The sequence below is a fragment of the Austrofundulus limnaeus genome, unplaced genomic scaffold, assembly GCF_001266775.1.
Source record: "Austrofundulus limnaeus strain Quisiro unplaced genomic scaffold, Austrofundulus_limnaeus-1.0 Scaffold271, whole genome shotgun sequence".
In the NCBI taxonomy this organism is placed as follows: Eukaryota; Metazoa; Chordata; class Actinopteri; order Cyprinodontiformes; family Rivulidae; genus Austrofundulus; species Austrofundulus limnaeus.
In genome coordinates, this window is record NW_013952673.1 from 460,986 (window position 1) to 477,331 (window position 16,346).

Consider the following 16,346-nt stretch of genomic DNA (forward strand, 5'->3'; position numbering starts at 1 on the left):
AGAGAGAGAGAGAGAGAGAGAGAGAGAGAGAGAGAGAGAGAGAGAGAGAGAGAGAGAGAGAAAAATTATCTTGTGGCACCCAACAAACTACAAAGACTCAAAACAGAAAGCAGGAGATGACATTGATGGGAGAGCTTGGATGTGAAGCTTTAAACAAAAACAACCTTGTTTGACTTCTTTCTTTGTGTTTGGTAAAATTTAGGCAAAATTTGTTTTCTTCAGAGGAAAATAACCAAAATAATAATAATAAAACTCACTCAGTTGARTTTGGGCAACCAAAAAATGTTTTGATGTTCCATTTTACAGAACCATCTATCCGTTATCTTTTACCYGCTTAAGTTTTTCAGGATCACTGGTACCCATATCCAGYAGTCACAGTGTGAGGGGTGGGGGTACAGCCTGGAGAGGTYACAAGTCCAYCACAGGGCCACAAAGAGCTAAATGAGACAAACAGACATTTCCTCTCTCACTCACACCTACAATTCAGTGTTACTAGTTAAACTAACAGTCATGGTTTTGGTCTGTGAGAGGAAACCAGAGTGCCCTGGAGAAAACCCACACATACATAGAGAGAACATGCAAACTCCACCCAGGAAGGTCTCAGGCTGGGATTCGGTCCTGCAACCTTCTTGCTGAGAGGCAACAGCTCTACCAACTGAGCCTGCCATCCTGCACTGAACCAATTGAGGAGTTTTCTGTAGAAACAGTTTTTTAGGAACRTGCCCTTTCAAGAAGAAATACATTGAAGGTGACTGGATGATGAACCTGTCTACAGACTTTAGGATGAATCTTCAGTAGGTTCAAAGCTGTCTCTGTACTGAATGACTTCTAGTTGTATTGGTTCACAGTGGGAAATGCACCAATGTTACCTTGAGACTCCTTTATGTTTTGTTGCTGTAGGGAAATTTAACAGTTTAAACTAATGCCAGTGCTTGCTTAGCACCAGTTCTTTCAGATACCAAAGGGATTTGACATTGGCAACAACATTTTTTTGCTGGATCAATTCAAAGTACCATTATCATCAGTTGTTGCGGGCTGCCTAAATGGCTGGATACAATGCTAATGTATATCAACTGAAATGTGAGTGTTTTATAAAATAAATAATAAATATTTTTTTTAAAAATGTGAAAGTAGAAGTTGAGCAAAGGTTACAGGACCTCAGGTGTTGTTTTTAATGTTTTATGGCATGTAGCATAACACATTGAAGGGCACAATTGAAGTGTAAGTTKATATTTTTAGTTAATTTTCCCTCAGACATCCATAGTCTGATGCCATRCAGTGGCTAAGGACACCACATAGCACCTACAAAAATGGTTGCATGAGTGCTCTCCTTGTTTGCATATACTGCTCTGTGGCTGGTCATTCCAGTRGATTTCTATTTCAGGGATCTGGATTTTGGCACAAGTCCAAAGAAAGTTTGATGGAGTGACGAGAACAAAGCTAATCCTTTTGTTGATCCCAGTGGAGAAAGCTGCAGTTGGCTTTTATCRGAGATTCGAGCAGATTAGCAATGGACTAAACAAGTGGAAAGAGAAACTAAAAGAAAAAGTCAGGATAAGCAGATGCACAGCCCAGCTTCCCAAACACAAGGAACTGCTAGCTGATAGTGTTCTAACGGAGAGGGAATCTAACAAGGCAAGTGAAACGAAAACTCAAGAAGTGTTTCGCTCCATTACCTTGATTGTCTCAACTGTTTGCCTTCAACCTTCTTTTCTGCTTGCATGGTGATAGCCTTCTATGTACCTTTGTTTTGCATTTGTCAGACCTGTCACCCACTGGGTGCTTCACACCGCCAATCAGCACAAATGCGAAAACACACGAGCAAATTTGTACTGTACCCGAGCACAGACACACAGTATGCATCGGCGACGGAGCGAGCGAAGATAAATTTTAGGATCTCGCGTGCGCACACGCAGACACGCGCTCGCACCGTGCTCGCTGTCAAGGCAGCTTTCATTTCTCGGGCTCGCCACCTCGGGGTTGATATCAAGGCTTTGTCTGTTCTGTCTTTGTGTCGCGCGTGCTCTCTCACACAGGCACAGAAACAACACACAAAAACGCCCGTTCCCCTGCACACACACATCACCTCCCRCCCTTTCTCCCTGAGTTTTCAAACTTTGGATGGCAGCTTCCTGTCAGGGCATGAAAGCAGTGGGAAAGGGGTTTCTGAAAGAAGGGGAAGGAGACAGTGGGGGTGAAGAGATAAGGGATGCTGACAGATGTTCAGCTCAATGCTTTTTGCCTCTCAGAGGGGAAAAGAGGACTGGATCCGCCGCTACTTCTCTTGAATCCGTTTAACCTCTGTTCCTCCTCTGCTTTTTTGTTTCTTGTTAAAATCTTACTTTAACAAGGATTCCCGTATTTCTTTGACAATTAGACTTTAATGCAACTTTTAATTAAGCAAAACAAAACATATACTATTCAGTTTGAAGTGAGGAAATTGAAGCTGTCAGATTCAGAAACCCCCTTTGAACTGAGTCACGTAGCTTCATTTAAGGGAAATAATAGCACTTGTAGCCAATGACAGTTTCTGCTGTCCTCATTACTGTTACTTCAATATGTGAAAAGGAGGAGAGGCGGACAGAGAACACGGTGGCACAATAAAAATGTGATGGAGGGCAGCATTTCAAGTACACTGACACACACAGGCAGACTGCACACATATTATTTGTGCACCTGCAGCCTGTGTCGAGGTCTGTGCCTAATTAGAATTGATTGTCTTGAGTCCCTCTGCCACCGTTAGGAGTGCAAAGCAAAGATCAGACAATTGCTTGATCTGCTTTAGAAACACACACACACACACACACATTCAGATTAACCAAGGCAGAAGCACATAAACCCATAAGACTGCTTTATTTTGCACTTCTACATACCTCACTCACCGGCAGCCAGAGGGAAATGCACGCCATTTATCAGGATGAACAAATGACAGCGAGAGCTCTAATAGTAAATCATTGGCAGCATTATTGGTCCTCCATCCCTCGCCTGTATGGATCYGTGTTGGAAAACTGGGGGAGTCTGTAATAAATCAGTCAATAATGTGCAGAAGCATTTGCAGGAATACTTCCACGACATACCAGCAAAGTGAAAAAGACTTGACTCCCCACCTCCCCCAGCCGTTTCTCAACATCATTTAGACCCATATCAGTAATGATAATGAATGTGCCGAAAATCCATCAGCGATATGAGCTGAGTTTCTCTKTGATCGCTTGGTCTCCATCAGACTGTTTGATGCTTCGTAGTGATTTTCAATTGTTTGTCGTTGAATATAAAAAGGAAACAAAACTATGCTTCTGAAAAGTAGCATTTTGTAGAATTTAAACGAAAGATTATTTTCAGTTTCAATACAATTGAAACTATGTGCTAAAATGTATCTAAACAATAACATTTTACCAGAGGAAACCAGTGCAGAGTGTCATCATTATGGTGCGTTCACACCAAACATGATTTCAGCGTCAGGAGCATCAGGTTTACATGCAAAGCCTACGGTGGACGAGCTTCAAGCAGCGTCGGGAAGTGCTGCGGCGCCTCAAGCACAATTAGAGCAGCGTGATTTGAACCATTCGAACGATTTGAGCATTTGACGTGCTTGATGTGCAAATCATTGACGTTAGAAAATCTGAACTTTTGCAGCTCGACGCGCCGCCTCTACCAATCAGAGAGACTCCACTGTGTGACGTATTGACATATTTCCCGACAGGACAGTTTTCTGAATGATGTCTACTAACCTGAAACAGATGGAGAGGAGCTCTTTAGCTGAAATTGAGTGCCGGTAGTCGGTGTCCTGACAGGAGATATCCGCACCATTGAGGGTCAGCGGCTCATCAGACTGGACTCGGGACAAAAATGGTTCTGAAAGCAAGCTGTGAGCCTCTCTCACAGCTCCTGGGTGATGAAACTCAGAATGTCTTTGAATTATCTGGTGAATTAATTATTAATTAATTATSTGATGAGCGTGACATGCTCTTGCTCTCTGTAAATAAAGCAAAGMCACTTCCTATATTTTGTCTGACATTAAACAGAGGCCGACAGAGGAGAGACCAGCAGAGGAGGGAGGGGTGGGGAGGCTCTTGCCGTGCAGCGCTTCAAGAGCTGACCTGCGTCTGACAAAGTGCACAAGCGTCCAACCTGAAACGTTGGATGTGATTTTGACGYTGAAATCGCATTCGGTGTGAACGCACCATTAGTCTTCTTGGTAACACTTTAAAAAAAGGTATACCGAAATTGCTTAACTACTGTGTAACTACTCAGTAATTACTTAGTAACTACTGAGTAGTAACTAAAGACACCAAAGACAAACTACTGAGTAATTACTGATAAGTTACTGAGTAGATATTGAAAAGTTAATGAGTTACTGATAACTTACTGAGTAATTATTAAGTAGTTACTGAGTAATTACTAAGGACACCAAAGAAAAACTAATCAGTAACTACTGAGTACTTAGAAATGACTTAATAACTACTTAGTAACTACTGTGTTTCTAAGGAAAACAAAATTGTGTAGTTTGCATATTATTCAGTWTTCGGACATTATTTTTCCTCTTTGGACACAACTTCCATGATTTCCAAAAACGATTTGAGATTTGGAYTYGTCAGACCACAGGACACTTTTCCACTTTGCATCTCAGATGATCTTGGACCCAGAGAAGCCAGCAGTGTTTCTGGGTGTTGTTGACATATGGCTTTTCTTTGCATGGTAGAGTTTTAGTTTRCATTTRTRGCCGTAGCWATGACCTGTGTTCMCTGACAATAGTTTTCTGAAGTGTTCYTGAGCCCATGTGGTAATGTCWATTACAGAATGATGTCAGTTTTTACKTCWGTGCTGCCTGASGGATSAAARRTCACAGGCATTCARTGTTGGTTTTCAGCCTTGTCCCTTATTTGTCCAGATTCTCTGAATCTTGTGATGATATTATGGACTGTATGAAATATCTACATACCTACAATTGCATATTGAGAAATGTTTTYAAACAGTTGGACTATTTGCTCAAGTAGTTGTTCACAAAGTGGTGAACCTCGCCTCAYCCTTGCTTGAGAATGACTGAGCCTTTTGTGGATGCTCCCTTTATGCCCAATCATGTCAATTACCTGTTTCCAATTAACCTGTTCACCTAGGAAAAGCTCCAAACAGGTTTTTTTTGAGCATCCCTTAACTTTCCCAGTCTTGTGTGGCCCCTGTCCCAGCTTTTTTGGGGTCAAATTCAAAATGGTAGCAGAGGAWGTGTCTGTCAAATTCAAAATTTATCTACAGTCTGGGACTGATATGCTCTATATCCAATCCTCCTTTGTGTCTTTTTGTGATTTTCCCCCAAGTTTCTGTAAGTTGTTGCTGCCAAAACAGCCTTGTTTGTTTTCCCTTATTAAGGGTTTTAGTTTTTCTCTGAGCTCAAACATATTCAGACCACTTTATCTACTCTAACCAGCAAAGTATTTGGCCCAATCAGATAGATGAAYGTGTTTGTTGTCTGTTGAAATTTTGAGTAACTCCACCACAGTCAAAAAGTGATGGTGAACAAATGGCTTTAACTCTGTCATTTGTTTATTTTTTTTAACAAATACTTATCCAAAATTTGCTTTTTGCCATGACTGGAATAGTAGTGATAAATGCTTGTTTGAATCCGGTTAGCAAACATTATCCACAACACTTTTTGACTTCTCAATAGGTCGGTGTTTAGTCAGTGCACACTCTACACTTTGTCACATTTATCTCATCTGCTTCTCTCTTACTCATTTCCCAGCCTGTCAGTCTTCTKACCTCCCAATTAATTTATGTTATTACACTTGAACTTTAATGTGACCCAATCTTTAAAGCTGTTAGCATGATGCTAATGCTAAAACTCTGAGCCCTTTCATGATGCAAAGTATTGTATTAGCATCAGAAACTGCTTGCCGTGGTGTTTGTGAGGATTTACAAAACAGAGAAGTCATGCTGACTTAAAAGACACAAAAACACGCTGAGTTTTTCACAGGCTTGGTTGAAGCTGAGGCTGCTAAAACAGATTAAACTGATGGGGGCCTCTGCTTCAGTGAAATCCTCTGGCAACAACTCTCTGAAGATGATTTCTGACACAAAGCTCAGTGTCCTCTTCATCATGAAAAGACAGACTCAGTCAGAGAGAGAAGTTAAGAAACGGCGCATCATGTGGGAAACAGCCATACAGTGAAGATGAGAGCAAAKAAAAAATGGAATTTGAGTGAATAAGTCAAGTTGAATTAAGAAATTCAAATAAAAAAACAGGAAGTATAACATTTAGGAACGAAAATGAATCCTTTAGTCATGACTCAAGTTAGAAAATTAACTGCTGCTCTATAAAATGTATATTTACTATTTTTAAGTCATTAAATGAGGCAGAATATCTACTGTATAAACAGATGATTTATGTTATTTTTTCCCATCTTTTGCACTAACATCTGCTTTTCATTGGCATTTCCTCTGACCAGATTTACTGTGTAGGTTTTGTGCCAAAAGATGCTGCAATCAGTTTGTCTGAGGTGAAATTTGATTCACTGCAGTATCATCATTCCAATCTTTAAATTTTACACTGCCTCTTTAATACATTATTTTTTTTTTATAAAAAATGTAATTCAGATGAAAGCTTGTCAAAATCCAATTAAAGATGGATAATTGTGTCTCTTATTTCAGACTATAGCCCAGTATAGTGTTTCTTACAGAGAGCATATGGTTGTAAGAATAAATCTGCCCAACTGGCTGGTCTATGATCCATAACAAATGTCTGGTCCAATATGGCTCTACTGCAGAGTCTGGATAATGCTGCTGAAAACAGATGATGGTTTAGACACCCATATGTCACTTAATAACTGAAATACCTTAAAGTGTTCAGTAATAAGTATACCAAGGCATTTCACAWAAGTGCCMGTTGATATTTTTAGCCACTTCTGGACACCAATCCAAGCACTTTAACTAAATTTACCAACTAAAACTTGTATAGAGTTTAYATTTGTGTGGTTGAGCAGATGTATATATATGCTGATTGTTTTGTTTTGATTTCATCAATTAAAAAGAGAAAGATTCAAAGGAAAAAAACAGTTTTATTACTTTGTTTGGTTAGGAGTTGTAGCTTTTGTGCTCATTCAGCAGTGAAGAGCCACTTTTCTTCGAAGTTTGCTTCACCTTAATTCCTTCAGAAGCTACAGAAAAACAGCATAATCTGTAAGAGGATTGTGGAGGACTCAACTTTAATCGTAGCCAGCAATCGTTTGCATATTTTATCTCTGAGTTCTGTTCCTCATAATCAGCGTTTTCAATCATTACCAGTTTGTTTGTTKCTGTTTTTGAAGGTTTTAATGTGAGCTAAGAAATCACAAAGACTGTGATTCCCTGAATGCCACAAATGTCTCTCTGTGCCGGTATGTCACGRATGATGTTGATGTAGAACATCACGTTCATACTGCAGCTGTAGGAAAAACAGAAATGCAAAGATTTAACAGCCTAGCATTCCTAGGAATGCATGAATGAATGAATATTACCAACCAGCTTTCATTGCCTGACATTTAAAACGATTAGATGATGGTAATAATGGCAGCAGAGGACGTTTCTGTCAAACMCTGTAAATATACATGATTTTGTGTGACATTACAAGATTGAGTGATTGGTTGATTTTTCTCAATAGCAAGTTGAACTGTTGAGTTGCATCATTTATGTTAGCAGAATTCATAATTCTCCTTCCTCTCCATTCTGAGGGTCATTAGGGTGTTTGTCTTTCTGATCCACTTGAGAGTAGGCCTGTCACGATGACACATTTTGCTGGATAATACATTATCTCAGAAATTATTCTGATAAACGATAATCTTGTTTGGARACCATTTTAAGCTAATATTATAATACCTTCCATGAAGCTTAGAGGTTTATAAAGTTTATATATGGGGGAAAAATGTTAAAAATGGACCTGGACCGGATCACTTCCCACTTCCTCTATCCAAGTTGTTGCAATTTTTTTCTGTATGTGTCTTACAAAATTTATGGACGTTTACAAAATTTACTGACAGGAGAGTTCACTCCTCCCTGCTAAGAAGTAGAAAAGAGGGAGACATGAAGAAAACAAACAGGTAGGMAAAATAAAATTATTGACCTCTTTTTAATGTATTCCCTATCGCAACAGGTCTCCATGAGAGACGCTTTATTCTTGTGCATCATGGAGCAAGTTGTTGCATTGACTTAAAATTAAATTTAAAACTATTTGACAAACATGACTCCCCACCCTCCATTTCTCAATCCATCTTTCTTTTCTTTTCTGTCCAGCATACTGTATGTCTTTAAAAGAATTGTCCTTGTACTTAAGATCTATCTGACCAGCTGATGTTTCAACCTGAAGGTCTGTCTATCCTGTTTTGTACCACGTGTCTGTGGAGAGGTTGCTCACTTTCTCCTATTTTGAGCTCCTGGCTGCAGAGGACTACATTCAAWACACCACAGCAGTTGTGTGTTTTATCTTCGCTGTAGTTTTAAAGCCTGGGACCTCGCATTTTTCACTTTAGATTGGTAAAACGTCTTTGGATGAGAGCTGAAAGTCTTCAAAAAACCAGAAAAGAAGTYTAGTTGCCTTTTTTAAAAATGCTGTGAGAATTGGCTTAGATAACTGAAAATCTACACCAGTACATTGTAGGTCTGTTAGGAGAGGCTGGCACATGTTTCATAATGATGTGCTTCTACATAAATAGGCTGTTCCRTGAAGTCTAAGCCTGCTTCTATAATTTATTGCATTAAGTTAAAAATTGTCACAACAGAAAAGAAAATGACAGTAGTTGAAACAGAACTGCGTAAAGCTGTACAGTTTCTTAGCACCAGTTAAAATGTCGACCGGAAGCATTTTGTGATGCTAAAAAGCCTTTTAGGCAGAAAATTATAATTAAAATCACAGCCCTAAGCTAGATATTTAGGTATGCTTGGCGAGGTAAAGATGTAAAAGGGTGATTATGATCTTATCCATTATGTGAGAGGGACATTCATCAGATTTAGAGGACAATTTTATAGCACTGTCCAAAAGCACCATAAACTGTTCCTTCTGTGTGGCTGCCTCTTAAATGCATTTAACTTTTATTGGTGTACACAGCGCTACCTGCAGGATTGTAATGTTGTTGTTTTGATCACTCGACAATAAGTGTCAAAAACAATTTGTTTAAGATCACAGAATGAAGCAAAGCATGATATAAATTGAACAGGAAGTGTAGAAGTTGTTGCCATGATCGCATGGCATTTGTGCAAGCTGAAGTTGTGTTCTCCTGGGAAACTCATCCTGAAGTGACTCTAAAAGCATGAACCACTGTGTGGATTCTAAAGGACCAATGGTGCATAATGTTTCTCCTGACACACACACACACACCTCTGGGACACCACTAATCTTCAGGGATATGTCTCATGTTTTTTTTTCAATGTTCTCACTTTAACTGAATGCATCGTGTATGTGTGTGTGTGTGTGTGTGTGTGTGTGCACATTGGTGAATCAGGTGTGTGTACACAATTCTGCAACACTGTGTCACCTTCATATAAGGAATACAGGCCTTGCCAGTACAAACTATTGTAAGTCAGGACTGTGACGTTGTGAAAAGATTTTAACCATTTGGCTGAAAAGCTAACAGATTTTTACATGAAAATCATCCTCTGAATCTTTTACGGCTCCCCAAATTTATCTCTCTCTTTTTTAAACTCATAATACAACGATAAACCAGGTCAGTCATTTTGAATTGAAGTTCTGCAAAAAAGATTATAAACAAATACCATATTACTTGTTGTAGATAGCTTTGTTAATAATGTCTGTTTAAAGAAATAATATTTAGCCTTTACCTGATATTATTTCTTTAAACGGACATTATTAACAAAGCTATCTACAACAGGTAATATGGTATTTGTTTATAATCTTTTTTGCAGAACTTCAATTCAAAATGACTGACTTGGTCTATCTGGTCAGAATTAGTCTGAGCAGAACCAAGAAGAAAGTGGATTGTGATCACCCTAAAACAGCTCCAAGCTTAAAAACTCCATATGCAATGGCAGCAGCTGTCACACCTCTATACTGAATTGTGTATTTCTACCTAAATAAGAGAATGACTCAAAGAGTGTTTAAATGATCAACTTTCTTATGTTTGCACAAAATTCAACAAATGTTTGCAGTGGTCATCTTGCATCTTGGTTTAGGCTTCTCATCAGCAGCTTGCATGACCTTATAAAAAAAACAGGCCTAAATGCTTTTCTGGATGGCTCCAAACATTGTACAAACCAGAAATATAAGTTTGGGGTTTAAATTTAGTGCACGTTTTGTGTTCTAAGAAAGGAAAACATTTTAATATGGCAATAATACTGCTGCCTATCTTGGCCAGGACTCTCTTGAAAAAGTTTTTTTTAAATCTCAATAGGATTTTTTTTCTGGTAAAATAGAGGTTGAATGACAACAATACATATCAGGTCTATCTGTGAAGCATGAYGGTGTTAGTAATATGATGGGCCTGTTTTGTTGTACCTAAACCAGTCTAGTTTGCATTTAAAGTTGGACTATAGATGACAAATACATAAATGGTCTTTATATTTGTCTTAGGCAATCAATTTTGAGAACTTGTATAAATTAAAAATAGGCAAAAGCAAAAGACGCCAAAATGAAAAGTTTTAAGTCATCAAAGAAACAACATTTCTAATGCATCAACCGTAGTTTCATATCGTTTGCTCAAACTGATCCTTAATTGACTTCCCTCCAATGAGCTACCTGTTTAAAAGTGTTTTTCTCTTGATTAAAGCATCGTCAGGACAGAAAACACGTCATTTTATAGTTTCTTTTCTGTTCACTCTTCCTGTAAGAATTAATTGACAGGAAGAACAGTTTGCTCTAAATCATCGTGGCTCTGTTTTGGTTGATTGACATCCATCCTCTCCACAGGATGGTCTCAGTGGACATGTGTGGGAGGGAGGGCGAGTGAGTGTTGTGTGTGTGTGTATGTGTGTGTGTGTGGGGGGGGGGGGGGGTTCCCTGTAGCGCATCTCAGGCCGTAGCTCACGAAGTGCAGCTAAATGAGTGACTGTGTATCAGCTGCCCCAATTAAGGGTGCTAATGCGTGAGAGCGTGTATGTTAGGAAGGTGTGAATGTCTTCTGTGTCAGTGCTGAGACATCATTTAAAGCCTTCTGCGTTGATTGTTTCTATGGCTCCCTTGCACCGTTTTTCAGAGCATTCAAGCAGATCAGAGAAGGAGAAGTGATCGGAGAAATTCTGTGAACAAATTTCAGAAAAAAAAAAACAGTAGGCTATTCTTTTTTTTTTTTTTTTGGTGTTTGCCACTCATATAGAAAAAAAACTACAAACAGGCACTCAAGAACACACACACCTTCCGAACATTTCTACACGGCTGTCTTCGGCTAAATTATTGTTGCTAGTAATAGCTGCAGGGTCTCGGAGAGAGGTTTGTCAAGGGAAATAAAGCACAGCCGAGCGAGTATAAACTTCCTGCCTCTGAAGGAAACAACTGTTGTCATGGCAAAGCTAATTTAAAAGACCAGTTYGAAAAAGACAAAACATTAACAGGCTTTGAGAGACAACATTTATTAGCACAAACTGTATTCATGAGATAATAAATGGATACCGTCTTTTCTAAGCCGGGGAAGTTATGGTGTGTTAATGGGTGACTTTCTCAGTTTCACTGTCCACCTGGTTTAACATCCCATCAGAGGATTATCTGTAAAGCTGTAAGAGATCCAGCCTACTAAATCACTGCTGTCCTACTTTCTTAGCTTGTTATGAATAGCCTTTAATATCATTACCCTATAAAAACCAAGTCCAMTCTCCCACAGGCACTTAATTGTGATGTAGGATTAAGTGTAGACAATTGYATAAATGAAACCACACCCACACATGTTATCATGCCTGTGTTTGCTGCACGAAAATTGCTGGTTACTCAATGTCAACATTCACGCTATTTTAAATATTTTTTTGCAGCTTTTCCAAAACACCATCCTCATGCAGAATCTTTGCAGTATTGGCAAACAATAATACATGTGTGAGAAAGCAGGACAGTTTGTGTTTGCATGTGTGGGAATGTGTGCAAGATTTTGCATATGTCCAGCTTTTCTTTGGTCACTTGCCTTGTGCTAGCTGCTTTTTTTGGCTGCCGGTTAAAACCAAAAAAGCCCCAGCAGCTCTAGTATGTTATTAAAGGGGGTAGACTTTATATGGTTGACGTGATGTTCTGCCAAAAACAGTAGTTATTAATAGTTAGTAGTACCTTTTTGGCTGTGACACAAGTCATAGAGAAAGGAGTACACAGAAAAGAGCAGTAGCTAATGACTTTGCACAACAATGTTCCTAGTTTCCCATTCAAACACCATACTTGTTATGTGTGTGCACCAAGTATCTTATTCTGCTAATAACTCCTGTTTGGTGTTGTTTATTGGACTGGATGATTGAAGTCTGAAAAAAAAAACAAGCTGTATTGGCAATTTTACATCTTCTTTATACATCAAACTGTCTCAGTATCAGGTGGCAGATAATGATGTTCGATACCACAGATTTCCTTTTCGATTCTGATAYAGAGTAAAACTCATTCTGGTATTAGCTACTGTATACTGATCTGATACTAATACTTTATGCAAATAAACCTAATGTGTCTGGTAAATCTAAAAAAAGAGTAGCATAATTTAAATCACAGAAATAATACAAGACATCAGAATACTAATTTATAAATTTTAAACTCAGAAGWATATTGATGTAGGGTCCTCATTTACATTAGAGCAGAGCTAATACAACAGAAAAAAGAAAAAAAATAACAGAGGACACAATCATACCAAACGTGAAAATGGTGGTTAAACAGTTTATTCACTTTATTATCCAATTATTAAATGATGGATTTTTTATTTATTTTCTAGGTACATACATTAGTTCAAATCTATACCACAATTAAGTAACTATGTTATCTTCATTATGGAAAAGCTGTATACATAAAAAACAGTGCTGGGTATGGATTAAAATTTTTTAATCGCGATTAATCTCAAGATATTTTTCTGATTTATCTCAATTATTTTTTGCAACGATCACTCTAATATGGCTGAATGTGTACGTTAGTATCTTGAAATACATATGTGACACACTACTTCTTTTGTATTTCATTTTAACTTCTCRTTGCTTATTGTATTTTTTCCTGACAAATGGGGCTTCATCTGTCTTTCATTACTCATAATACTCATTTGGAATGACAAAAAAAAATCTTTGAATTTTTGATTTAATTTCATTTTTCTGCACAAACTTTAACTGGCTCGAATTTGTTTAGAGCATTTTAGGTAATGTTTTATAGAAAAACAGGGCAATGCATTTTCAGAAACTTTTAACACAAAAGACAAAACAAGCCAGTCTTACTTTTTCCTTTTTCTCCCACACKCTGGTCAGCAGAATAAATGAGGGGACATTCTGGAACAAACAGCACCCCTAAGCTGATCCCAGAGGTGATCAGTAGGGTTGAGATCAGTACTGAAGACAGGCCCTTTCTTTTCTCCCCACTCCCAAATTCTGGACATAATCTCTGATAAAATACGCTCTGTGAAGGTGAGCATTGTTACCTTGGAGGATAAAGTGCTATCCCAGACTGTAGAAAGATGGAATTGTGACTGGTTGCTCACAGGTGCTGACAATTAGGTGCCTGATTGTCAGCACCTGGTGTACTAGAAGCTCAGAAAAAAAAATAAACACTCAACTTTGCTGCTCAATCCGCAAATGCATTTTTCTTACAAATGTGACACCATTTAAGGGGAAATGAAGAGGTTTAGATTAGTTTAGGATTTATCACCAAGAAATCTTGTTACAATGAAGAAAAAAATCAACCAAATGCAGATTTTCTCATTTCTGTGCCATGTTTATTTGACAAAACCTCACTTTAAAAATCACCGAGCTGTCTCTGTAACACTTTCTTTTACRGTACCCTTATTACAATGTAATTAAAATGTAATAGGTAATTACTACCTTATTACTATGTAATTGCATGGCAATCAGGGTACATTTTTACTATATGATTGTCTGCAGTAATGTATCACTTACCTGGTAATGTATTACGATTCACTATGTAACACCTAAATAAGTAGTAGGTAATTTTGACAGTTTTAAAGTTATATTTTATTGCAATTAACCACTAACCCCAAAATCTAGTTGCATTCTTTTTGTTATAAATATAGTGTTGAGTTACTATTGAATAGTTACCCAATAAATGTAGTTTACTAACATTAGTTTTTCTTTTGTACCCTAATTTTCAAGTAATTACACAGTAATAAGGTAGTGATTACATGTAATTACATTTTTATTACCTTGTAATTACATAGTAATAAGGGTACCGTAAAAGAAAGCATTTCCACTGTCTCTTTAAGACTTAGACTGCAGCTGGAATTGACTGACCTATTAGTTTGATTCACGTGATGGCTTGCAGAGCCAAAASAACAAACTCCCCATTTTATCCCTTCTTAATAAATTATTCCTTTGTTTGTCTTTGAACCTTCAGTCAAACATGCTCACGTTCTCATTTGCAAATCCTCGTGACGGWGGCTTTTGGAAACTGAAACTCAGACAGTGTTTGGGGTTTTTTATTTCTGTGTGCTGCATTCATAGATAAATGTGAATTCATTCATGAGCTTTAAGTGGTCGGAGATGGAAAGCTATTTCCGCTGARCAACTCCTGCATTGGGGTTAAATGAATCGTCAATGAATGTGCAATGACTGTTGACACTGATTTACTCTAAGCTGTTGTAGCCATCCCTGCATGTGTGTGAGAGTGAGGGGAATTTTATCAGTAATACGTTTTCTGTTATGCCAACAGCTAAGTTATTATGACAGCATCCACTTTCCCAMAGAGATGACCATCAGAAGATGTCTTGTGATGGTTTTTTTTTACTTCTCCCCCACATATTGATTATGTCAGTTTACTCACATGTCTCTCACACTCATTGTCTCACAGTCACTCCACCTTGTCTTTCAGAGCTCAGCTGGCTTGCCATGACGACCGAGGAGTGTCCTGTGCCACTGGGGATCATTTCCTCAGCAGTGCCAGGGCAGGACGAGGAGTACAGCTCGGCACAGGCTGATGACATCATTGAGGAAGTGGGTCCGGGCGATGATGTCAGCATTGGCAGTGACCTGAGCACTCTGGTGTTGCCCTTTCCCGAGCTGGCGCCCGTGGTCTTCTTCTGTCTCAAGCAGACCACCTGTCCACGCAACTGGTGCATCCGCATGGTTTCCAGCCCATATCCTTTCATTCACCAATGGAAAAGGCTTCTTTGACTTTAAGCATGACCTCTGCATATTCCAGAATCATCACTGATTTTAGGCCTTTAGCCCACATGCCGGTTATCTACATGTTCAGTTGTACTTTTTTGAAACACACATCCGTGTATKTTTTCCCATCTAGTGTTTATTTTTTAAGTTCATTGTTTATTTTTTCTTTTTTTTTGTTATTTGCTTTGCAACTTTTTGTGGCTAGCTTCATCACTCTCTACACTCTCACCAAAGCCTCATAAAATCTCATTGGTTTATGATCTGGATTTGCAATCACATTACATTGGTCAGCCCYGAATCTTCTCAAAGTAAGTGTGTTTGACTTTTAAATGTGCAGCTGTAGCTGCTCACAAGGTGTATTATGCGCTTTTGGGTGCATGAGTGTGTTTTTGTGTGTGTGTGCCTCTTGGCTCGTGCCAAGGAGGTTCTATAGAACAGCTTGAGTGYGCAGAAACCATGTGAYCATGTGATCGGCTGGTGAAGCTAATGGCTAAAGCAAAATGGTTAAGAGTCTGTATTTCCCATTACTGTACATGTTGACAACAGCAGAAAAAAAGGACTGACAATGTAGAAATCATAAAAACTATTAATAATAATATTAACATAATTATTATTAATATTTTTAAAGTTCATATAATCTATTTTAAATAATGTCAGAAAAACTGTTTGTGTTATGGATTTATTAACAGAAGATAAACAGGAATCGTCTCATTTTACAACACAAGTCAGCAGATGTGATCTTATTTAGCTCAATGTGATCTGAGCAGAACATAACAGTTTAAAATTAAAATAATCTTATAAAGTCCATGTAATCACTGTTATTTATTGAACTGGTTAGCAGATATTAGCTTGTGGAGCATATATACAGAATTTAGCTCTGTTGGATCACACTACAATTTAACACAAACTATTAAATATTATTTTGTCCTCTGATTAATATTTAGACCAACAGAGTGTAAAAAATTAATATAAATGTAAGTAGCGGTGGCGGCAGATGTATGTAGCTGTGCAGTATCGCTGCAGGAAAATACATTCCATTTGGCTTTACAGGCATCTGCAGGTCTGTTTTTGACCAAATTTACCTCAGCTTTAGTGTT

General features: G+C 38.2%; 1 protein-coding gene across 6 annotated transcripts in view; it reads left to right on the plus strand.

Moving 5' to 3' along the window:
• Positions 1 to 16,346, plus strand: part of cacna1ia (calcium voltage-gated channel subunit alpha1 Ia) — a 211,827-nt gene that overhangs the window by 43,088 nt on the left and 152,393 nt on the right. For all 6 annotated transcript variants that reach the window (XM_014020904.1, XM_014020905.1, XM_014020906.1 and 3 more), the window contains exon 3: positions 14,954 to 15,218. In XM_014020904.1, coding sequence (XP_013876358.1) covers positions 14,971 to 15,218 — 248 coding nt within the window. In that variant the 5' untranslated portion in view covers positions 14,954 to 14,970. The remainder of the gene's footprint in view (positions 1 to 14,953; positions 15,219 to 16,346) is intronic.